At 37.5% G+C, this 25,817-nt stretch overlaps 1 protein-coding gene and 1 non-coding gene across 2 annotated transcripts in view; both read left to right on the top strand.

Annotated features, from left to right (window-relative positions):
- SAMSN1 (SAM domain, SH3 domain and nuclear localization signals 1) overlaps positions 1-25,817 on the top strand; it is a 132,583-nt gene that overhangs the window by 4,210 nt on the left and 102,556 nt on the right. Inside the window, exons 2-4 of the mRNA XM_027077526.2 lie at positions 14,108-14,145; positions 16,820-16,857; positions 18,594-18,680. Coding sequence (XP_026933327.2) covers positions 14,108-14,145; positions 16,820-16,857; positions 18,594-18,680 — 163 coding nt within the window. The remainder of the gene's footprint in view (positions 1-14,107; positions 14,146-16,819; positions 16,858-18,593; positions 18,681-25,817) is intronic.
- On the top strand, positions 10,737-10,841 carry LOC113604819 (U6 spliceosomal RNA). The gene has a single exon (XR_003426844.1). It is a non-coding gene; the product is annotated as a U6 spliceosomal RNA (small nuclear RNA).

Below are 25,817 nucleotides of genomic sequence, written 5' to 3' on the forward strand. Positions count from 1 at the left end.
TCAGTCTTGAATTATCTGATTTGCCATCTATATTGACTGAAGTAAGCAAATGATTGTCAATTTTCACTTCATTTTGTAACTCAGAAGTTAAACTGATAACAAATTTGAGCCTTTTCAAAAAGAGCATTAATGTGGGGTAGGGGCAATGTCCCTATTATTTACATGCTGAACATATTTTTTATATGTTGCACAAATATTCCTTCAGTAAATATTTGTAAGCTAAATGAATGGATAAGTGAAGTTCCATTAATTACGCCAAAGGAAGTCTTAATAATGGAGTATGTATGCTGCAGGGTTAAAAAGCATGAGCTTTGGAGTTGAGCAAATAGAAGTTCTCATTCTGGCTCTGCCACTTACCAGCTATTTGACCTGGGAATGTTGCTCAAATTCCCTAGACCTGAGTGTCCTTCTCTATAGATTGAGAACCATCCTTTGCATAGGCTTGGCTGAGTTTATTACTCCTCCTCTCCACATGTGGGAAGGATCCAGCACAGAAGTCAAAGAACCATGGGAAGGGCTGATATGTCACACTGGAGCTGAGGTTGCAGACTGCAGACCCAGGGGCCGATATTTTATGGCCCATGAGCTAAGAGTAATTTTTCCTTTTTTAAAGGTTTGCTTAAAAACAAAAACAAAAGTCAGAAATTGTATGTGACCCACAGAGCCTAATATATTTCTATCTGGCTTTTCACAGAAAAAGTGTACAGACCCCCTCGGGCTGTGCAGTTACAGACACAGGTGGCAACTGAGTACTTGAAAAGGGGCTAGTCCAAATGTGGATGGCAATAGGGGTAAAACACATGCCATATTTAATTTTTTTAAGTGTATTTGTTTTATTTTGAGAGAAACAGAGACAGTGTGAGTAAGGGAGGGGCAGAAAGAGAAAGCGAGAGAGAGGATCCCAAGCAGGCTCTGCAATGCCAACACAGAGCCCGATGTGAGGACTGAACTCAGGAAATATGAGATCATCCATCACCTGAGCCAAAACCAAGAGTCAAATGCCCAATAGACTAAGCCACCTAGGCGCTCCAATTAAAGCCTTAGCATGAAAAATGTATAAAGCATCTTATTAACAATTTTTACATGAATTACTTGTTGAAATGAGAATATTTTGGGTATGTTAGGTTAAATGGAATTTCACTAATTTCTTAGCATGGCTACCAGATTGTGGCTTCCACATCACATCCCGCCTTTCAAATGTTACATGGATATTTATGTATTCTACCAAACCTAAATTATATATGTTATTCAGGGTTTAGGAAACTTGTAGAATGTAGTTTTTAGCCTTTTGGCCTCTGATAGATGGAGGCACACCAGAAGGAAGGTGAGGGTATGTTAAATGTCAATCTACTATGTCCATCATCCTTCCTTCAGAGTCTTTCACCTTTCTTATCATTAGCATTACTATCCTCAACAAAACAAAACAAAACAAAAGCAGTGCCCTTTCACCTCCGGAATTCCTCTACAGTGGAGGGGAAAAGTGGCTAGCTTTTTGAAGGTGGCTGTTTTTTGTCTTTGCAGAAAATAATTTGTATCATCACTACCCCAGGCTAACAGTATTATCCTAACATTTAAAGTGAGTTACAACCCTTCTGTAATATTTGGGTCTTCTAAAGTGGTGATAAATTAAGACGTTTGATTTTATCCAGTTAAGAAGGAGAGGAATGGGGAAAAAAAAACTATCTAAAACTATTACATTAAAAAATAAATCACAAAGAAAAGAGTTGCTATAACTTTGCTAAGACTTTGCTACAACTTCTGGCAGTTGTCAACAGTATTGAGACATTAAAGTAACCAGGTAGTGTCATACGTTACTTCGCTTAGGGATGCATAGATATTAAAGTATAAAACTCTTGATGATAAACATTTAATTACATACTTTTAGACGTAGAGGAGACAATAGGGAACATGTGTGTGTTACCCAATGAGGAAGTTGAGATTAGTAACTTGTCTGAAGAGACAGATGCAGTCAAGACTGGAGTTATGGCTTCCCAAATACTAATCTTGTCCTTTAGCCCCCTCTGCCAGAAGTGTGCATGAGTGTGTCTGTGTGTGTCTGTGTGTGTGTGTCTGTGTGTGTGGTATGAATGTGTGTGTATGTGAGTTAGAGAAATCAGGAAAGCAGGAGACAGGTGAGTGGCAGAGTACTCTTGGGAGATAAGCAGTGAAGAGGAAGAGAAGATAGGAGGATAAAGAATCCAACCTCATAATATATATGCTAAATATAATCTGATGATAGAGAACATAGCAGGAAGAACTTGAGACGGGCAATGTAGTTAATAGACTCGAGTTTTATTCCTGCTCCCCAGGCGGCTGAGAAATGTGTGTCCTTGAAAATGTCATTGAACTTCTCTGACCCTAAGTTTCCTGAGCAATAGAATGTGGATAAAAATGTCTGCGTCTCGGTTTGTAGTGAGGATCAAATGTTATAACACACGTTAAGCACCTGGCATAATGCATGTTAATGTTCATTTTCCTGCCTTCTGCAACCCATCACACCAGGGCAGAGTGATCCTTTAATTTAATATCCTTGATTAAATGACTTTAAGTCAAACTCTCACTTGAGCTTGGATGTCGTTTTAAAATAACGGCTCAAAAATAATTTGTAATCAACACTCCTTACCTAAAAGCATTGATTTTTACTGGGCTGGACAAGAAGAAGCAAAAGGATTTATTGTTGATGTGCATTAGAACACCCAAGATTTTAATCTCCACAAATTGCCTCAAATCATGAACACTCAGGTTGAGTGCAATGTTTGACAATTCAGCCCGAGATTTCCCATGATGTGTAGACAGCAGCGAACAAGGAAATCTATCACAGTGTCTCTTGTTTGCCTAATTCCTATTTCAGGGTGGTTTTTTGTTGTTGTGTTGTTGTTATTTCGTTTCTTGGGTGGGGGAGGTCCATGTTAACTTAAATGTTATTAAAATGCAAGTTTAATTTTTTATATACTCACTCATCAACATTCTGTACTGAAAAAAAGCACTGGAGAAATCAATTAAACTGTTCCCAGCTACCAGATGTTAATCAGAAAGTAATAGAGCAGATTCAAAGATAGTTTTAAAGACAAACAATACGATACATGTCTAGCAGTTGGTTAGAGCTCAGCACTAATGAGGCCAAGGTCAGGGGTTTAATCCCCATATGGCCAGTTATTTTCGCTGTGTTCCATAGCCACTGGCAGTACCCATGACCCCAGTCTGCTGTCTTGCCTATGTGTGCCATTGATCATTAAGGAATCTGGGTTGGAAGATGAGAAGGCACAGCACAAAACCATTACCCACAATGGGAAGAACAATCAAGGCAAGAACAACCTTGCTGACCAGTAGTTCATTTGCCCATGAAGATTTTCCTTCGCTATAATCAGTCTTCAGGCCACCAGTATAATTCTCAGCTTTCAACTTAGGATAATTCATGGGTCAATGGTAAGAGCATTATGAGAGAAAACTGAGTTCTTGCCCTGGCTTTGTTCTTAAATAGTGCTGAATAAGTCCTTACACTGTCTGGATCTCAGTTTCCACCTCTACAAGATAATAGGATAAGACTAGATGGTCTTTAAGGCCCTTTGCTGCTCTAAAATGTTTTCTTGAATATGTTTTCAATTATTTTGGAAAGGGAGTGTTGTCTAACGTAAAATACTATTATTTTCCTTTTGGGACTGTAAAAGACAGACTTCTAGCATGACCTCTAATGAACCCAGCTGTATTAGTCAGTGTTCTTTAGAGAAACAGAACTAATAGGTTGTGGGTATATAAGAAATTATTTGCAGGAATTGGCTCATGTGATTATGGAGGCTGGCAAGTCAGAAATTTTCAGGGCAGGCTGGCAAGCTGGAGCCTCAGGGAAGAGTTGATGTTATACCTAGAGTCCAGGGGTGCTTGGGTGGCTCAGTTGGTTAGGTATCAGACTCTTGATTTTTGGCTCAGGTCATCATCTCACAGTCATGAGATCTAGCCCCATGTCCAGCTCCGTGCTGACAGCGTGGAGCCTGCTTGGGATGGTCTCTCTCTCTCTCTCTCTCTCCCTCTCTCTCTTCCTCTTCCCTCATTGTGCTTCTCTCTCTCTCTCTCAAAATAAATAAATAAACTTTAAAAAATACCTAGAGTTTAGAGGTAGTTTAGTGGCAGAATTCCATCTTCCTTGTGGGAGACTAGTCTTTTTGTCTTAGTTCTTCAACTGATTAGATGAGACCCACTCATATTAATGAGTGTAGTTGCTTTACTTAAAGTCTACTGATTTAAATGTGAATGTCATCTGAAAACTACTTTCATAGTGATCTCTAGGCTAGCATTTGACCAAATATCTGGCCTAGCCAAGTTGAAACAAAATGAAGCATCATATCTGCCTTCCGATATTTAAGTCCTTGTGTAATCCCCACTCTTGTGTATGATTTGATTCCTATAGGATTTGGCAAAAGTAACAGGAAGTCACTTCCATAATTAGGTTACAAAAGACCCTGACTTCTGTTTTGCTAGCAGACTGGCTCTATCGCCTACTTGGCTTGAACATTACGATGAAGCAAGAGCCCATCTAGAGAGGCCCATGTGGTAAGGAACCCAGAGCAGCTAGTCAGCCCACAGCCAGAAAGGAAATGTGGCTTTTATTTCAACACTCTCAAAAACTGGATGCTGCCAACAATCACTAAGTGACCTTAGAAGAGGATCCTTTCCCCAGCTAAGCTTTGGATGAGACCTCAGACCCTTGGATCGACAACTTGACTTCAACCCTGTGACAGATCATGAAACAGAGGACCCGTCTAAGTCATGCCCATATTTTTGATCCACACCAGCTGTGAGATAATAAATGTGTATTGTTTTAAGCCATTGAATTTTGGAGTAATTTATTGCACAGCAATACTTCACTAATACAGGAACTGAAATTAATTTGACAAGTTATTGATCAGATTCATTTGCAGATAACCAAATCTATGCTAGCTGATTTAAGCAGAAAGGGATATATTACAGGTTAACGAGAGCTCAGAATCTTTGGGAGGTTGAAGACAGATACCTGGCTGAGCTTGCAGAATTACTCTGAGAAACACACTGCAAAACTTGCCACTAAAGAGATTGTTGCTTCTGTCACAAGCAGAAAGTCAAGAAGACAATATCGCCGTGGCTGCTCCAGAACCACACTGTCTCTGCTGAGATTTGTTACATTAAAAATGGATGCCCATACTTCAGCTTTTGCCCCATGTTAGTCAGTTTTGTGTCAGTGTCTTAGGGTGGTGCATGAGGTGGACAGGACCCCACACATCTCATTCTAGTTACAAGAGTAGTTTCTTTCTTTCCGTCTTTCTCTCTTTCTTCCTTCCTTCCCTCCTTACTTTTTCCTTCTCTTTCTCCCTTCCTCCTCTTCTTCTTACCTTCTTCTATACATTGATTTTAGGTTTAGTGAATGACAGATGTCAACTACAGCAAGAAATATATATATACCCAAAATATGTAGAGAGAAACATAAGTCGCTATGGAATTAAATGCCTTGCTGTAAGCAACAAGCTTGACTTCTATAAGAATTTTCAGAAGGAATTTCCAAAAAATATATAATGTAGTTGTCAGGAGCACAAAACTTGGGGGTCAGATAAATCTTATAAAAATTCTAGTTTTGAAATTGACCAGCCTTGTGATCTTGAACAGTTTCCTTTAACACTACAAGCCCGGTTTCTTCTATCCAATGAGGGAACTGTTTGCTGCTCTCTTATTCATCATTTGAGAATAAAAAGTAACAATATAATTAACATTATTAGTACAGTGGTTGGCACAACATAAATGATCAATTATAGGGTGTTATCTCTAAGAACCTAACTGTGGTTTGTGGTTTAACGGTGCCAGTTCCACGGAGATGAGATTTAAGCTTTAAAGGAAGATTTGAAGGAAGAACTAGGGTTAAAAGTGGTGAAAGGAGGCGGTTAAGACATTATCATCGCACGCTGTTCTAGCATCTTTCACAGAAGAGCTTAAAAAGCACTTAAAGCCAAGTGTCTTACAAATGGATAAAAGGACACACTGAAATGTGACATGTCATTTTAGAATAGATGAATAATGGAGAAGTCAAGGCAGGTGACTCTCAGGTTGGTATTCTACCACTCAACTGCATTTCTGACTTGCCTCCAAACTATTAAAACTGGGATTTTTTTGTTCTGTCTCCATATTAGCATCAGCATTGACAGAGCTATTAATAACATAGACACTAAAGGAAGAAAATGAGATTAACAATGGCATCCCATCAACTGGGTCTTCATCAAACTATGAACAAGAGGAGTCAGTGTCAAAACAGTGCATGTAATGCTTTTCTTGATTTCTACATTGTAAAATGACTCCTAACAAGCTGACATATAAAACATAGATTACCTTCATTAAAAAGACTGCACTTTTCTTTCATTTCTTATTTTTTTACCCATTATATCTATGATGACATACGGTTTTTCTGCCACCAATTCATGGGTGAACACTACCTGGTGGTCTTAATTCGTTTCCTCTCGTAAATAGAGATTTATGTTAAAGTAAAATGAAATCAATAGATTAAGGTTAATTATGCCTTATTCTCTTTTTTATTTCCTCAGCTTATGATACAATGACTAATTGAATCTACTGAAAGCCATGGTTCTCTCTTTAATCATGTTTTAAAGAATAAGCCCATTCTCACTTTAATTTTCTCTTAAATGCTTTTGTCATCCCTACTGATTTTGGATTGAAACAGTGTAGATTTAGGAACCATGACTTGTTTCTACTGGAAGAGATTTTAAAGTTCTGTTCACCAACCTTATTCTACAGATGCAGAAACTGAGGTTCTGTGAGGAGTTTTTGGATCTTGCTAATTTAGCAGCAGACCTGGGGAACCAAGCCAGCTTCTGGAGTGCCAGTTCAGTGTTTTCTCATCGTGAGGATGGAGTTTGGTATTTTTACCCATCGCATTTCCTATCACACTTCCAACAAGTTTGTTTGGCTTGCACTTGTTCCATTTGGGGCTATGAGGATTAAAGAAGATAATAAGTGACAGCAAATAGGAAACTTAATAAACATTAGTCGCCCTTCCCCTTTCTAAAACCTTGTGTAAATATAATTTCATACATCATGACACGCTTGAAGATACTTAAGAAAAGCTCTCTTTTTAAAGAAATCTGGAATGGAATCTTTTTGTAAAGGAAGCATCTTTTATAATGCAAATAACCATCCCCTAGGTAACTTGTTTTGTCATCCTGGGTATTTATAGCACTGTGAGAGGAGTTTGTTAGTTCAGGGTTGATAGAAAGCTCACTTGGCATACCCGTAGACAAATGGCAAAATTTTATGTGATTTACCAGCTCTGTCTGTGATGGATTAGATAAGGTACCTGTGCATTCTCCAGGCACTACCAGCTTTGTGATTTGCCCTGAGATGACGGGCCATGTGGGCATGCCATCCACCACCTGCTTCTCTTGAGGATATCAGAATTCATTAGCTATATAGGGTTGTTAGTTTTTGACAGGAGCTGGACAGGCTGGCAAGAAAGTCTACTGTTCCCATCAGGAGGAGCTGACATTGCTTCTTCTTCTTCAGTGCATTCTCATGGGGGGATGAAATCTGTTCTCTCTCTGAGAACCGTGACATTATTGTAGTAATATAGTGGGGGACCTCCAATGTACAGACTGTCATCTAAATTCAGTGGCTCCTGAAGTGCCCACTTTTAATTAAATGTGCTGTTATAAATTACTGGACCTTCTCTGATGATGATGGCAGCATCCACAAAATGATGAACGCCGTTAAACACATCAATGTGCTGTCTATGCACTTGTCTTCAAATAATACTAAATTATTAGTATTGATGCTTTGGTAAGGGTGTATTTTCTGAGTTGTTTGTTTAGTAGTGGTGAACAGTATTATATTTTCTCTGCTTTTTCAGTCACTCTCCCTCCGGCCACTAGCTCTCACTTGTGAGATCTCTGATCTAGATGGCAGGTGGCTTCTGTACCTGTGCAGTCAGGTATAGAAGTAGAATTGTGTTCAAATTAAGACACCAGGCACAAAATACCAGTTTTACCACAAATTAGTTATGTGACCTGAGGCAAGGCTTCCCACTGCTCTGTGCCTCCGTTTACTTATCTGTGAATTGAGGATAATGATGATAATATCAATCTCACAGGATTGCTGTGAAGATTAAGTGAATTACTATATATAAAGCATGAGAATTGTGCTTGATATTACATGACTGCTGTGCCATTATTGTTCTGCAAATGTGTTAAATCAAGAAATTAGCAAAGCAGTAGGATTTAAAGCCTTATCCCTCTCAGCAAATTGCTTTAACCAGTTGGGCTCAGACTAGCTGCATCTACTAATATTTCTCTTTGCTGTGTGATCTATTTGATAACTTAGGAGACTCCATCATGCGATTTTTCTCCACATGTTTGCAATAAGATGTCGAGGCAAAGTAGAAGAGCTCATGGGCGGCAGGACTCCTTTACGTGGGTGATGGTCTCTTATCCAGTCACACAATTGTCCTCTTTGTTTTGAGAACAGAGCTGATGGTTCATGTGTGTGTGTGTGTGTGTGTGTGTGTGTGTGTCCGTGTGGTGTGAACACACTCTCTTTCTGGTGGCTTTAGGTGTACTGCAAAACTACTATATTAATTTTGAAGCATCATAATCCTCTTTGCCAGATGCCTATTAGAATTTTTCTGTAAGGAACTTACAAGAATGAGTTGAACAAAATAGAAATTGGGTTAACTCATTTTAATGAGACGTTATATGTATGCATACATACATATGTGTGTGTATTTGTCTTTATGTTCAACTCTTGCCTCAGTATTAGAAGTCTATGTAACTAAAAATGAATAATTAACTTAATGGGAAATAACATCTATGAGTATCTTCAGTGTGTTGGGCATCATGTAAGGATTTTATAAAGACTAGCTCATTTAAACTTCAAAGTTAAGGAAACTGTGAACTCCAATAGGATCCTGAGATGAGCAGTCACTGATGGTAAATATTTGTGAGAAGTAACACTTGTAATTCTTCTTTGCATCCAAAACGGTGTCTGGTCCATAGTACATGCTCAATAAATACTTGTTGAAAGAACTGTGAATGTGTCAGTGAATGAATTATATAATTCCAAAAGAATATATTAGAATTTTAAAAAATGACTAACATTTAATCAAAGTTGAGCACTGTATGCATGACCCTAGACAAGTCAATTTACCATTTGGGATCTCAGTTTATTCATCTGCAAATCAAAGGTCAGATCTCATCAGCTCTGTATTCTTAAAGGTTCACCATGGGATTTACACCATCCTTTACTGCCAATCAGTTTTCTCTGGTGCAGAAACACCTTTCACATTTCCATTAGTTAGGCAACAACAATTCCTGATATGTTCACTTCATTTTTCCTTTTGGCTTTGTGATTTGAAAGTAAGATTTAAAAACCAATAATGCAAGAAACAGACACATATTAGATTCAACCCCAAAGGACAGTCGACCATAACCACTGAATGAAAATAGAAATACAGCATTTAGTATCCAAAATTTCTTTTAAGTGGCCCCTTTTCTTTCTTCATTTTGATTTTTTTTTTAATTTGACCTAATTTTACCTTGTTTCACAGTTAGGTGAAAATGCTTTACCCCTACAGTCTACTGTCATCTACTTGAATAATAACACATTTTGGACATATTCTTCACTTTCTGTTGGCCTGTTTGTAATACGTTGCCTGCATTTCATCCTTTATTTTCCTAACAATTGCCAGGGGTAAAAATTAAATTAAACCACAAACTCCCTAGTGAATGAAAGGTAAAACTAATGATTAGTGCTTGATTTAGGGGATAATGAAATGAAGGCTAAAAGGAACAAGTTTTGCTTGGCATTTATGGCAAGTGTCAAATTAATGTACTAGACAGAATCATGTCACTGACTCTCTGAAATGGTATCTTCTTTTTGGAGTTTAGAGTAACACACACACACACACACACACACACACATAGATGTAGTTCTAAAAATAATTGTATATCTAGTCTTTGACTTGCCCCTTTAGGAAAACAGGGTCTAAACTCTGAATACATAACCATCTGCTTATGTAAGCAGCAGTCAGAAAGGAAAGCAGCTGCTTTGAGGCTGGTGCAAGCAGTACTAAAAACTGCTTAACCAATTCAGTAGTAATCTATAACTAGGCAACATCCAGGGAACAGACATACTATTAAGTAGATGTTGCCCTGTTTGAGTAATCCCTTTCCTCCATATAATCGCACTTCAGACACACATTTAATGTGCTTGACTCTCCCTCCCTGTTGTAGGAAGGAGATTGCAGAAGCAAAACAACATTAACTTTTACATTTTAATAGGGATTAAGAGAACTTCTAACTAAAATCTTTTGTAACGTTTTTTTTTAAAATGTTTATTTATTTTTGAGAGAGAGAGAGAGTCAGAGAGACAGAGTGCAAGCAGGGGAGGGGCAGAGAGAGAGGGAGACACAGAATCTGAAGCAGGCTCCAGGCTCCGAGCTGTCAGCACAGAGCCTGATGCGGGGCTCGAACTCACAAACTGTGAGATCATGGTCGGAGCCGAAATCAGACGCTTAACCGACTGAGCCACCCAGGTGTCCCTAAAATCTTTTTTTTTAAGGTTTTATTTATTTAAGTAATTTCCACTCCCAACATGGGGTTTGAAGTCACAATCAAGAATTGTAGCTCTTCAGACTGAGCCAGCTATGTACCTGTCAAAATCTTTTTCAAAGTATCCATTACAAGAGAACTCTTCAACAAAAAATATCCAGGGCTTGCTTTGGCAACACATATACTAAAATTGGAATGATACAGAAAAGATTAGCATGGCCCCTGTGCAAGGAAGACACACAAATCTGTGAAACATTTCATTGTTTTAAAAATACTGATTCGAAGGGGCACATGTACCCCAATGTTTATAGCAGCATTATCAACAATAGCCGAATAATGGAAAGAGCCCAAATGTCCATCGACTGATGAATGGATAAAGAAGATGTGAGATACACACACACACACACACACACACACACACACACACACACAATGGAATATTACTTAGCCATCAAAAGAATAAAATCTTGCCATTTGCAACAACATGGATGCAATTCAAACATATTATGCTAAGCAAAATAAGTCAGAGAAAGAAAAATACCATATGATTTCACTTATATGTGGAATTTAAGAAACAAAACAGATGAACACAGGGGAAGAGTAGGAAAAATAAGATAAAAACAGAGAGGGAGGCAAACCATAAGAGACTCTTAACTATACAGAACGAACTAAGGGAAGGTGGAAGTTGGAGGGAAGGTGGGTGGGGGGATGCGTTAAGTGGGTGATAGGCATTAAGGAGGACACCAGTTGTGATGAGCTCTGGGTGTTATATGTATGTAAGTGATGAATCACTAAATTCTACCCCTGAAACCAAAAAATAAAAATAAAAAAATCTCCAAATCAAAGTGATTCATTACAAGTAAAAATTGGATAACCCGGTTTCCAATAAAACAGAATAAAGTAGATAGTCCCTAGAGAAGGTTATGGCAATATATGTCCTAAAAATAACCAATTGCTATTCCTGGTCTCACGAAATCCTTCAGTCTTGATCCAGATGTCTCCAAATCTCAGCTCAGAGCTGTGTCCCTTTTGCCACAATCCACAGACATATATTTGACCAGTTTTGTGTAGGCCCAACACCTAGTTGTATTAACTTAGCCAAGACTTTACCCAAGTGAAGCACGACACTGTGCTTGAATAATATGCCCCCTGTCCCAAACTCAAACACTTAGGGCTCAGTTGCACACAAGTTTTGTTAACCCTCTACAGTTAATCTTTTTGGTAGCATTTTTCATGTAGCACAAAATAAACTTTAGCATGTAAAAAAAAAAAATAATGAATTACTGATATAGTAAGTTAATTCAACAGTTCTGTGATTTGCATGATTAAAAAGAAAAAGGGGCACCTGGGAGTCTCAGTTGGTTAGACATCCAACTCTTGATTTTTGCTCAGGTCGTGATCTCACATTTGTGAGATCGAGCCCTGTGTCGGGCTCTGCCCTGACAGCATGAAGCCTCCCTTTCTCCCTGTCCCTCCCTCACTCTTTCTTTCTCTCACAGTAAATAAGTAAATTTAAAATTAAAAAAAAAAACAAACAGGGCGCCTGGGTGGCTCATTTGGTTAAGTGTCTGACTCATGGTTTCGGCTCAGGTCATGATCTCACATTTTGTGGGTCTGAGCCCCACATCAGGCTCCGTGCTGACAGTGTGGAGCCTGCTTGGGATTCTCTCTCTCTCTCTCTCTCTCTCTCTCTCTCTCTGCCCCTCCCCTGCTCACTCTCTCTGTCTCTTGCTTTCAAAAATAAATAAACTCAAAACAATTAAAAAAAATAAAATAAAACAAAAAACAAAACAAAACAACACAAAAGATATCTAATGTTTCCCATCTTTCTTATTGCAGATCGACATTTTGTATTGGTTAACTCTATACTAGACCTCTCTTATACCTGGAAAAGGTGGGATATGTTTTCAAGAGTCCAGGACTTGCAATCAGAAGAAAGTTACCTAAACCCATACAACAAATTCATGAGACTCAGAACAGTAGATTCTGATTATTGAAACATATTTGACCCAGATTTTGTAGGTTATGCGAACATGGAAGCTAGCTATATTCCTAATATATGTGACAGGAAAATATAACTACAAAGACAGATGGCCGTCCTCTTTCCTAATGACCCTCACAAAGTTGGTGTGGTTGCCAGTTACGGTGAAAGGAACACGGTTGGCTTCTAGGCTTATGTGTGGAGACATCCAGACCAAGACTGAAAGAATTTCTTAAAAAGACCATGGATAGAGATGGATTATTTTTAGGCTACATGATGACAAAGCATAAAGAATTAAAAGAGTGGTCAGTCTGATCAAACTCCTCAAAGGTCTTTCGATATCCCCACTCACCTCAGGGCTTGGTTCATGACTCCCACATATTCACCTCCACTTCCACCTATTTCCCACCAGACGTCTTCCTTGGGGTGATTCACAGGTATTTTAACTTAGCAAAGCCTGTTCCTCAAGTTCAGGGGCTGAGTTTCAGCACAGGGAATTTTCACTGACACTCTACTCAACAGTGGATTCAGGTAATTCAGATCATCCTTGAGAGATAAATCTTGATAAAAACACAATAAGAGTTAAAGAAATGGCCCCCTCAGTTACTCTGTAGGGGAGAAATTATGCTGGATTTGGCAGTGCTCGGATTAACACCATCAACCATTGGAATAATAAAACCATTTTTCCTTTTTCTGATTTTTCATTCACTACTCTTCCCAATCTCTGCATTTGTGTTTTTCCTTCTATGTGAAACATTGGTTCCAAGATTCTTTACTACACAAATCCCTTCCATACCGATCAAACCTCTCTACAATATGCTCTGTTGCCTATGACATAGTAGATGTTCAAAAAGCACTTTGAACATCAAAAACATTAATGGTTTTTGAATGAAGGAAAAAATGAACAATAACAAGAAAATCTGGAAGGTTCTTAAAGGTGTCTTGGAGCAGTTTAAGCTCTTTCAAGGATGGTGAAAGATGTGGCGACATTTCTTCCCCGAAAAGTGTAAGGGATTTTACACAACATTCAGTTGCTCTGAAGAGAAAGGCCAGATGAATCACAGGTGTATTTCAACACACTCAGTGTATTGTGATAGATTAAACTTTCTTAAACGAAGGTACTGTGTGATGTAATTGGATACTCTGGCTTGTATCTCTCCCCTTGGTGTCAGTAGGTTGATGGGGTATGGAAAGTTGAGGTTATGAGGATTCAGTTGCATGGTTTTTGTTTTTTGTTTTTTGTTTTTTACTTAAAAGACATGCTTTGTTAAAGGCCAGGGCTTAGAATAAGGTATAAGCCCTAGTTAATAAAGGAAACACTCTACATTTCTCAAAGTTAGAAACATTACAGGAGGAAGAAAAGCTTGAACCCAGATTCTATGACATAGTACTAAAATGCAAGGGGGAAACACCAGTCATTTTAGTAGGAAAAGGCAAACTGATCTGTGTTTGGAATATACTCAAAGATGAACCATACTTGAATTCTCCTTCTGATTTCTTAGAGTAGTATTATTTTATTTTATTTTATTTTATTTTATTTTTTATTTTTCAGGAAGTTTCTAATTTTGAGAATGCCAAACCAAAAAGAAAGTAAGTCAAGTTTACTTTGAAAACTTTCTGTTCTCTTAGTTCTATAATGCTGAACAGAGTATTTTAGTGGTTTTCCTGTCAAAGTGTGCTTTAAAAAATTGTCGTGCACAAATCTAGATTGGTTTTACTTTGCTACCATTTCTCTGTTTATGCTGATGCATAGGAAACCTGTGCTGTGACATTCCTGTACACAAGGATGTGAAAATTCAATTTCTAGAAGAAGAAACATGTGTTTAAACTAGGCTCAGATTAAAGTGGGAGCCTCCTCCAAAACACGCTTCTATTGGTGACCTGTTAATCTTCTGAAGAGTTCTTCTAATCCAAATAAAAATGTGTTTGCAAAGAGATTTGGGTTATTTCGGTCAGGCTTGGTTTTACAGTCAGCACAGCAAGCTGCCGGAGGATGTGATACACACATGTTGCATAAGGTAATGGGATTTTAACTAACACATAGGAAATACATAGGGGCCGGAAGTTGGTGTATGGGGAAATTTCCAGATTGGTTGCTGATGATACAGAATAGCTTCCTTGCACTCTGGAATGGTCTGAGAACAAATTGTTAACAGGTGAAATTCTCTCCAGATGTAGTCTTTCTGGACAGCCTTGCTTTCCTGCCCCCAAGGCATTCTCTGCTTTCCTAGGCTTTCCTCCCCTTCCTGCTTTCTCCCAGGAAGGATATAAAATACATCCATAGTAAGTAGGTAATTGGATGATTAACAGCTTAGAGCACCTGCTAGGCAAGGGTAGTTGTATTTTAGCCACAGTTAAGTACTTAAACTTCGCAAGTGGCATTTTAAACCTGAGCTGGAGTGAAGAAGGAGCTTTTTTGGCAGTGTTCTCTCAGGCTTAAAAACTGCCGTGCCGATGTAGTTTTTTATTCTATTCACGGATAAGGAACTCACCAGTTCCAAATAAAATACTTAAATGAGATTACAGCCATTGGCCTATGATTGATGCTTCTATAGATTAGAGGATACCAAAACATGGAGGGGCGGATGGGGAATGGGTGAGGGGGAAGCTCCTGATGCTGACCGAATTAGAATTTTCCAAAATCCGTTAATGTGCTCCTTGGAATCCAACCACATAAAATCAAACTGAAGGCTCTTGAGTTTCTTAATTCTTTTGTCCACCACTCCTCTAAAAGGAACAACATCTCATGTTGTTATGCACCCACTTCACCTTAGGATAGTATAAATAGCTGTTTTGAATACTTACTATTTGCTAAGAGGTGTCCTCAGTGTTTGCATTAAAAAAATAAAGAACAAACCAAAATAAAATGGTAAAGAAAAAAATTATATATGCAGGTTTTTTCTGAGCTTAAGATGAACTTGGCTTTAATTTAATGACTACCAAGAATATAAATAGTGGAAAACACTTAAGCTGTAACAAAGTTAACTGTAGGTACAGGACATGTGTGTGTTCACGGAGCGCACAAAATAATTAACATGATTGAGTCAGCATAGTCCTATCCTCTTTTAGACATTTTATTATGGAGATTTTTAATCATACACGAAAAATGAAATAATAATGAACTCCCATCACCAAGCCTGAACAGGTATCAATCTATAGTCAAACTTGTTTAATTTCTACCCATTTGACTCCCCAGCCCTTCAATCTCCACTATTTTTTGTTAAAGCTGATCCCAGACATGTAATTTCATGTCTTGATTCAAAAGCAAGTTAAAAAGCAAGCACTGTATTTTTAAAAACATAACTACGTAACCACCACTGCACTAGAACAAAAAAAGAAAGATTGCATAATATGACCAAATATATAGTCATTGTTAAATTTTTTCTGATAGTCGCAAGTGCTTTTTTTAATAGTTTACTTGAATCATGATCCAAACAGGATCCATGCAATGCATTCGGTTCATGTCTCTTAATTCATAGGTCCTTCTCTATTGATTTGTTGAAGAAACTGGATTGTTTGTTCTGAGGAATTTTCCATATTTTTGAATTTTGCTGATTGCATCATTGTGGTATTTAAAAAAAAAAAAAAACAAACTTTTTCTTTTATCCTCTATGTTTCCTGTAATTTTTTAGTTAGATCTCAAGGCTTGATAATGTTCAAGTTTTATATATGTATATATATTTTAAAAGTAGGTCATCGGTGACTATATACTTCCTGTTGCATTACACTGGAAGCCCATATATCTGGTTGTCTCTATTTTTATGACTGTGAATTTGCTTAGTGGGTTCAGATGATATCTGGTTGATCCATCCAGTACAGTTGCCCATCAGCCTTTCAATTAAAAGTTTTAACAGCGACTGTTGATTATTGCTTAGATCTATTGTTTCATTAGGGATTGTATATGATTATACTCAATTTCTATCATTCTTTCTGTATTTATTGAACAGAAGTATTTCAAAAAGAGCTTTTCCACATTAACTGTTGACCAGTTTGAGACACTTTCATGTAAAAATGGCCCACTTTTTTTGTGTGTGGGTTTTATGAATGTTGCATGGAAATTTCCAGGCCAAGATTGTACTTATATTAACTGCACTTTGCCAGCTAGGGTCAGAAAAATTCAGGGCCATATATAGACCTTAGTTAGAGGTAGAATTATTTCTGCTCTCAAAGGTATTGCAAATATGTCTAGGTGATCTAATTTCTGTCTGATTAAAAATGTTATTTACTAGATGTAGACTTAAATATGTTTCTTTTATTCTTCTAGGTCAATCCAGAGATCTATGTCTGAAAACAAAGGATTTGGTTAGTAATTTATAAGATTACTCATGCAGATAATATGTTTTGTTTCCTTAAAAGTTCTTTTCTTCTGCTCCTTCCATAAAGCAACAATAAGTGATTAATGGAAGTCAAATTGAGTTGTCTTTGAAGTCTATAGAAGAAATTTTTTAAAAAGGAATGTGGTTCCACTCTAACTGTAAATGGCTAAGACAAAGAAATCATTGATTTATTCAGAACAATATCCTTTTACATTAAAAATATAATTCTCTTTGATGGTTTATTGGATGCTTATCTTCCAGTTTCCCAACTTTAGCTTGGCCGACCATGGTCAAGGTGACCTCTTCAATATCTTTTTAGATATATGAATCTAAGAGTGAACAAAAAATAAATAAAAAATGCTTGTATTACAAAAGACTCTTCAAACACCGGACCTTTTCTGTTTTTGTGATTACAGTATCTGTAGTACTAATAAAGGCAATTGGCTTAATTTCTATCTTAATTCTGAAGCAAATATCTAATTCTATTAATCACTTTTAGAAAGCTAATGGATAATGGCTCTCCTTCTCTTGCAGAGTATAGTGTCACTGGTTATAAAATAGTCACAGTGACAAAACATCTGGATTATTCAGTCAATAATTTATTTTTATGCATTTTGTCAAACTTGTGGGTGCCCTTTCTCCCCAGCAGAGTTTAAGAGCTGGATGCTCAAACTCCTTTCCCTGTCTTTACAAAAGCCTGTCTTCTAGGTAGGCTCTGAAAAGCTCATTCAGACCAAAGTGGTAATCATCAATGGATGCAGCTTCCAAGGGTGTCTGTATTTTAATCAGGTCTCATATTCTTCCAGTGGCAGCGTCCACAGGGGCTATGTCCTATGTCACTAGTTAAGACTCTGTAGGCAATTGGTCATTTTGAATATCATCCCTGATTTAAATAATGCATAATCTTAAATAAAAGGAAGTAAGGCACAGTTTTGTTTTCCATCTAGATTTATTCTCATAGCATGCTATGTGGTTTCTACACACAAAGCTATAGGTGTTTCCATCCCACCATATTTCTTGATGCTGGACTGCCTTCCCCATAGTCAAATATGAGAGCAAAAAGTGACTTTATAAACAGCACAGGTATGCTGACTTTTCCATGAGATGCTTTGGTTGCATTATGTCAAATTTACTTTTCCAATATGATAACACAGCATGTGGAATGATTCATCTTTGGTAAGGAGATTAGAAGGGATTCTTAACTCTTCATTCTGGTGCAGTCTGGTCCTTCACAGTGTGCCCAGGCCCTGCTGCAGCTGTTGGGAGGACAGGGCTGAGCAAGTTATTGTTCTTCCACTCAAGATCTCACATTAGAGTTTCTTGAAACTATCACAGCTCAATGGACTCTGTACACACTTAGTCATTTTGTTGAAAATGATGAGGAATGTGGAGGGTGGGGACATTTGAACTTATTTATTCGAAAAAATAAATTAAAAAAAGAAGAAATACTTCAAAGAATAATGTAATCAGAAACTACCAACAAGTATTTCAATAGCACCATTCTACCACATATGCGTGGGTCCTTGTAGTTCATGGAAATAAATTGGAGCCCACAGGCCACTTGGGGTTGTCCACCACGGAGTAGAACTCTCCATTTTGGAGAGCTCTCTTATCACTTTCCAAGTTACAATTGTGTGCTGATCTTGTTCTGATTTTAAATTTCTTACACTTACTGGACAGATGTTACCGTGAATTCTGCTAACCAATCCTCTGCTTTTTTAGAAAGGAAAATAGCGAATGACACAACCTGGCAAGAACCCAGCAAGCCAGAGAATGATTCCCACATCAGAAGACTCAGTCAGCTAAAAGGTAATTGTTAAATTTAGTTCAGCTGACTTTGCATTTTCCCAAAGTAGTTTAAAGGGCAGGTAAGAAAAATTTACATCTTTCTCTATTAAAATAAGCTGGGCATTGTGGTCTACTTAAAAGGGAAAAACAACTAGAATAGAGAGGACGTATTGCTAATAGCATATATACATGTGATACGTGTGTGTGTCTACATGTGCATAGATACATACAGACATATAAAAAGGAAGTGGAATCTAATTAGGTTGCCTGTTGAAGAATCAATTGCAAATAATATTTGAAAGTCTTTAATGTCTATAAGAATTTTATAATGTATTAAACATCACCACATAGAAAAACCCTCTAAAAATAACATCAGTATATCAATAGTTATTACATTTAGGTTTTCCTTAAAAAATACAAAAGAATAATCTCAACTACTAATACAAAATTATATCATTTCATAACTTAAAAATTCCCAAGAAGCAAAAATCAGCAGCCTGGTAAAAAAATTTATTAATGATAAATGACTTCATAATTATAATTATTTAACTTTGGGAAGGCAATGAAGAAAACAGGAAGTCTTAAGAGTTCACGAAGATGGGGGCGCCTGGGTGGCTTGGTCGGTTAAGCGTCCGACTTTGGCTCAGGTCATGATCTCACGGTCCGTGAGTTCGAGCCCCGCGTCGGGCTCTGTGCTGACAGCTCAGAGCCTGGAGCCTGTTTCGGATTCTGTGTCTCCCTCTCTCTCTGGCCCTCCCCTGTTCATGCTCTGTCTCTCTCTGTCTCAAAAATAAATAAACGTTAAAAAAAATTTAAAAAACAAAAAGAGTTCACGAAGATGAACAACAGCATAAAAAGTTATCTGCTTGGTATTCTCCTTCTGTAGTTACTGGAACAAGAAATTCTTGATTATATTAGTTACTGATTAAGAATTTCTAGTTTTTAATTACAAATATTTTTAATATCTTGGGAGGAAGGAAATTATAATGCATTTTTATCACTAGGAGCTTGATAATTTGATTTTATATTCTGTTCAGATCTCACCTTTTGTTTAACACTGCTCTTAGATTTACAAAGTAATTATTTATGAAAATAATTTATTTTGAAACATTTCAGTTTTATTCAAGATTATGTAACATTATGCTGAATAAATTTAACTGAATTTTTAAATATTTACAATTTATTGTAAATAAATTGGTGAAACATTTGGGATTTAGATATTTTCTTTTCTTTTTTTTTGACCTTAACCGAAATCAAGAGTCAGATGCTTAACCAATTGAGTTACCCAGGCACCCCCTAGATATTATCTTTTAATCACAACAGAGGAAATGTGTTAATAATATCATGTTTTGATTGGATTCTATCTTCACCCCAAGGATGCCAGCTATCTTCATTCACACTCTCTGTAGATTAGTCAAACACTCATCCACATCACCCATCCGTGCATCCCTTTTATAAACACGGGATTTTTAGATTATTGGGTATTGACCTATGGATCAAGAAGTTATAATTGCACTATAAATTATTTTTAGTTATAGATTTTGCCACAAATGCCTTCAAGAATTCTATTCGCTAAACCTACCTTTCTGAGATTTTTTTTTGTTTTGTTTTGTTTTAATTGAGGGGTCATAGGCAGGTGATTCTATTACAGCTACTCTGAAGAAAAAAATCTTGGTTTAAAATGCGGCATTCCTGATTAGTGATGTGTTCTTTGCCAGAGAAGAAAAACAAGAAATCCTTTACAGAAAGCTTCTTAGCTTTGGTTTCGAGGATTCTTGAGCTACCCTATATCCTGTGTGTGTGTCTGTGCCTGAGTGAGTGTGTGTGTGTGTGTGTGTGTGTGTGTGTGTGTGTGTGTGTCTAAAAGTTCAACTGGCATTTCAGCGGTAGCAGCTGAGTCACAGGACATTTCTTAGGGATTAATGCTGTGCTGGGGAGAGTTGATGGCCTGAGACCAAGGCTGTCGGTGCCACTGTAAATTGAGGAGAGAAATTCAGTGGGGAGGGAGGGCCACACGTTGTGGACTTGGATTTTATGGGTGGGGTAGCTTCATTTGGAAAGCTCAGAGTATTTCTAGGCAATTAGTGCCCTACACATCAACCCATAATATTTCTTTCTCATTTTAAACACTACTTTTCAACTGTTAATTGGATAATTACTTCAGAGAGGTTTACTGTGTCTGAGGATAGGCAGTCTGTGAGGTTTAGTGAGATGAAGGCCGGAAGGTGCATCGTTGTTATCATCCAGAGCCCTTTATTTTATTGAACACGAATGATGATATTTTAAAGACAGCCGCAATAAAATAGAAGAAAATATATAGGGAATTAAATAGTAGGAGTGGCAAAACTCCTAAAGAATCTGTTACAAACACTAAGACCAAAAAAAAAAAAAAAGGGGGGTATTTCTCTCAATTTCAATTTCAAAATGGTATTTATACATGACATATATTAACATTAACAAATTAATTATAAACATGTTATAAACATAATATGTATATAAACATAACATATAAGCAAATTATAAACATAATTAACAAATTAATATATTAATTTTAGGCCGAAAGACTATTGGGCCTGATGAAAGAAACGTCCACAGGCTATGTTTAGCCAAGGATTTGTGCCTGGTGTTTTAATCCACAAAGATATTCACATAGCTTGATAAAAGACTATGTTGTGTCAGTTAAGACAAAATTTATCAGAATAAGTTGAGTGCCAGAAGCATAATATTTTTAGTTTATCTAGTCCATTTCCTTCTTATAAGAAGAGTTTTATCTAAACCTCCATCTGTGCTGTTAAAAGAGACTACATCTGTAAAATAAATGCAGGATAAATTGAGTGCTCAGGACTTTATGACTGAAGCATTGGCAAAGTGTAGGTATGAAGGAAAATTAATCTGTAATTCATATTAATTGTATTTTCAGCATCACAAACAGGCAGAATATTCATCATGTACATATTTTAGTAAATTAAAATCAAATTTAAAGTTTTCAAATTTATTTTGGCCTTAGGTTTACAAAGGAAATAAAAGTCTGAAAAGAACAAACTTTGAAATCTGTGAATTGGAGTTTACCTAAGATCAAGTTTTGATTTAAATAAAGACAGTATCCAGAACAAGGTTTTCACATTTAATGTCAGAAAGTACAAACGATAAAAACAAAGCAATTTTTTTTAAATAATAAAAAGGACGCAGAACATATCTGGAGATTTTTCAAATGGTGTGACCATGACAGACTATTCCATAAAACGTAAAATATGCCCCAAATAATTGACCTGTTAGTAAAGGAAGTGAGGGGTAGATAAGGTCAAGAAAGATGGTTAGTATTGAAAGGAATATTAATTTCGCCCATACTGTGTGAAATTATCTTAAAAATACCCTTTTCGTGTGATTTTGATGAGATTCATTATCCAAAAAACCTAGCAGAGGAGGGATGTAGTTAGGGCCTTCCAGTTTAGCACTTGAATTGCCATTCCTTTGAAACCTTTCCTGAATTCTAGTCAATATTATTGTTTGGCCAGCCTCTTCAGAGTAAGCATGTAAATATTTTGACTTAATTTTTCCAAACCTTATTAATTCTCTTTCTTTGTTGGCCTGATACCTTCTCATTCAAGATGGCAAATGTATAAAGTGCAAACATATTTACCATTCTGTTTAATTTTCAGGGACCACAATCTAATTTAAAAATGATTCCTCGGGAAGCTTGGGTGACTCAGTTAGTTAAGCATCCAATTCTTGATTTTGGCTCAGGTCATGAACTCACAGGGAGATTGAGCCACACATCAGGCTCTGTGAGGACAGTGCGGAGCCTGCTTGGGATTCTCTCTCTCCCTCTGTCTCTGCTCCTCGCCCCCCTCAAAATAAATAAATAAATATTTAAAAATAAATAAATAAAAATTGTTTCCCTGGAGCCTGTAATTTAACTCTGGTTAGACTGGATTACATGAGGAGTGACAGAGAGAAGCCCTATTTAAGAGCCGAACATCTACACGCTCATCCTGTGGGGATAAACTCCTTGAGCAAAGGCCACTGTAAGTGGACCTCTTCCAAGGAGGTCTTTCTGAATTGAGTGATGAGAATGTTCAGCATCCTGGTGTTTTGTACAAATGAATCTCCCTTTAATTCTTTAGGGGAGTTCTTACTAGGATGATAGTTGCTTGAGTATGGTCAGAAATATCTTCATTAGAATCACCTAAAAGCTGATTAGAAATATTGCTTTTTTACCTAATCTCATTTCTTCCCTGCATCTGAATTTGAGGGGCAGTTGGAGTCTGAATGTTTATGTTGAATGGTGCATTCCTATGTATACTATTGCTTGTGACTCACTTATGTAGTTTATGCATGTTCTGATAATCTTTTTGCTGCAAACTACCGCAAAACTTTATTGAAATAAAAATATTTATTTATTTATTTATTTTTGAGAGGCAGGGAGGGGCGGAGAGAGAGGGAAACAGAATCCCAAGTAGGTTCCGCACTGTCAGCCCAGAGTCTGACGTGGGGCTCAAACTCACAAACCGTGAGATCATGACCTGAGTTGAAGTCAAGAGTCGGATGCTTAACAGACTGAGTCACCCAGGTGCCCCAAACTATCCCAAAACTTAAGGGCATCAAACAACATTTTATTAGGCTCGTGAATTTTGTGGGTCAGGAATCTATTCAAGACAAGTGCTTCATGATATCTGAAGCTTCTTCTGAAAAGACTTGCCTGACTGGGGAGGACTCCAATGTCTGGTGACTGGAATCATCTAGAATCTTTTTCACCTGTATATTTGGCACCTGTTCTGGGATAACTTGAAGGCTGGGCTCAGTGGAGACTTTTGACTGGAGAACAATGTGTGGCCTCTCCAAGAGACACAAGCTTTCTTCAGGCCAAGAGCTGGGTTGCAAGAGGGAGGGACACGAAAGGGAGCCTCACACATCATGGAGGAAGTGTCTGGAAAGTGAGCATCCCAGACGATCAAAGCAGAAGCTGTATGGCTTCTTCTGACTTAGTTTGGGGGCTTACAAATGATCATTTACATTGCATTGTCCTGTGACAAGTGAGTTACTGAGACTAGCTCAATTCAGTAAGAAGAGTCATGCCAAGTTCATATTGCAGAATATGTGGTATGAGAGCTATTTTGGTGGCCATTTTTGGAAAGCACAACTGCATATTGCCTAATTCATCCACTGCAACTCTTTTGCTACGTAGGACCAAATTGCTTCCGTTTTTATAAATATTCTCTCGTCGGGTAATATTTGGGAGATTACAAATAGATAAAAGTGTATAAGACCACAAAACAAATGGCTAATCTTCATAAAATACAATTTTTCCGGTGTCTCTTCCTTAGTCCAAGACCCTCAAAGGTCTTCCATTGTCTGCAGCAGAGGCCACATACTGGTAGCCGTGTAACTGAAGTTATTCTGAGAAAAAGTCTGTTTGGACCATACAGTATTTTAAAAATCAGGAAATTTTACGTGAATATCCATGTATTTATACCGACAATCCTGAGCTCAAAGTCTGAGGTGATTTCAGTTGGGAAAGCTGAGAGCAATGGTGACTCTTCAGCTCACCACATGTCTCCCATTATCTCCTTGACAAAATTCACATCATTTAGTTAAATTACTTATTTGAGTTCTACAGATATATTTATATGTGCAACATTGGTCTAGTAGGTTATGTCCAAATTCCTCGACCTGGCACTCAAGGACTATTAAAATTTTACTTTATTTACTCTTCCAGCCCTACCTCCTTCTATGCTATATTCAGAATTGCCTATCATTTGACCAGTTTCAATCTCTACACTTAATTAAATATGTTCCACTTATTCCACACTGTAGGTTAGCGTTCATAGCACTGCTGCTACATTTGTCATTTTTCTTTTTCTTCTACGTTTCCAAACTATATCCACACTTCAAGCTTCCACTGGGGCCCTACCTCTCCCAGGAATACCCTGAGTCATAGTGATCCGTCCCCACATTTTCCTACTTTGCATTGTTACATAAGCGATGTAAATGCTTTGTGCACACTCCTGTGCTGCTTCCGGATTCTAGAGTAGAGGTGACCACTTTACTGTTCTTTTCCCATACCCAGAAGGATAATTATAGAGGGAGTTCTCCAAAATTCATGTTAAAGGAATCCAAAAAGGGGAGAGATGAAAAGGAATGAAGGAACAGAGCACAGATTTTTTTTTTCCTGAATACAAATCCTTAAAAAAAAAATAATAAGTTGCCAAAACTGCTTCTGGCATCCCGACACTGTAATGGAAAATCTTGCTTCAAAGAGCCAGCTCACAAAACCAGCTCGTTTTAACATTTAAGTATTTTCTGGAATCCTTTGTGGTTACTCTGATTTTAAATATTGTTAGTGATGTAAACAACTCTGAGACTGAGCTGGGAATTTGAACTATCTTTTTAAGAGAGCCAAGATGGGGATTTGGAGGACAACTTGCCCGTGTTTTTCACTGTGTGTGGAGGGTAGGTCTTGTTGGCCGCTTTCTCCCCCAGTGAATATGAGAACAAGGAACAGTGGGAAACTGAAGCAGTGATTGCGCATGAATAGTGAAGGTGAGAGGGAAAGTCACTGGCCTTGTGGTCAGGTGGTTTCTGTAGTTTCAGTTTCCTCATCCAAGCGGGTTGGATTAAGTGAGGTGTAGAGGGCTACCCTCTTTTAGCGCATGTGCATTTCAGATTTACATAAAAGGAGCCCCTTTTCCAGAGCCTGGAAGGGAAATGTTGGAAGATTTCATGTAGCTGCAAGCTAACGGACACCACATTCGAAAGCTTTTGCAAAAGCATACATAGAACAATTTCAACACAAATAATCCATGTTGACAAGACATAAGCTAATGAAGCTCAAAATGCCAGAGGTGGAAAACTTAGTTTAATAGAAACAGGTGAGGAGATAACTTCGTGGAATCTAGCATGTTGCAGTTAGACGTGGCTTTAGTAGCTAGTATGCTACTCTTTTATTACTGAGAGGGAAACTGAGTCCCACAGAGGTTCCATGGCTTGCTCAGATACACAGATGGCCAGCAACATTCTTCATTTTTGTTGGTGGTGGTGTTGTTAAATTTGTATTTTATTTTGATCTGTTTCTTGTGAGAATAACATATCCTTAGGAAAATAAAACATTTATGATCTAGACAATGTAGTACCTTAACAGACTAAACGAAACTATAATGA

Source organism: Acinonyx jubatus, chromosome C2 (assembly GCF_027475565.1).
Source record: "Acinonyx jubatus isolate Ajub_Pintada_27869175 chromosome C2, VMU_Ajub_asm_v1.0, whole genome shotgun sequence".
Taxonomy (NCBI): Eukaryota; Metazoa; Chordata; class Mammalia; order Carnivora; family Felidae; genus Acinonyx; species Acinonyx jubatus.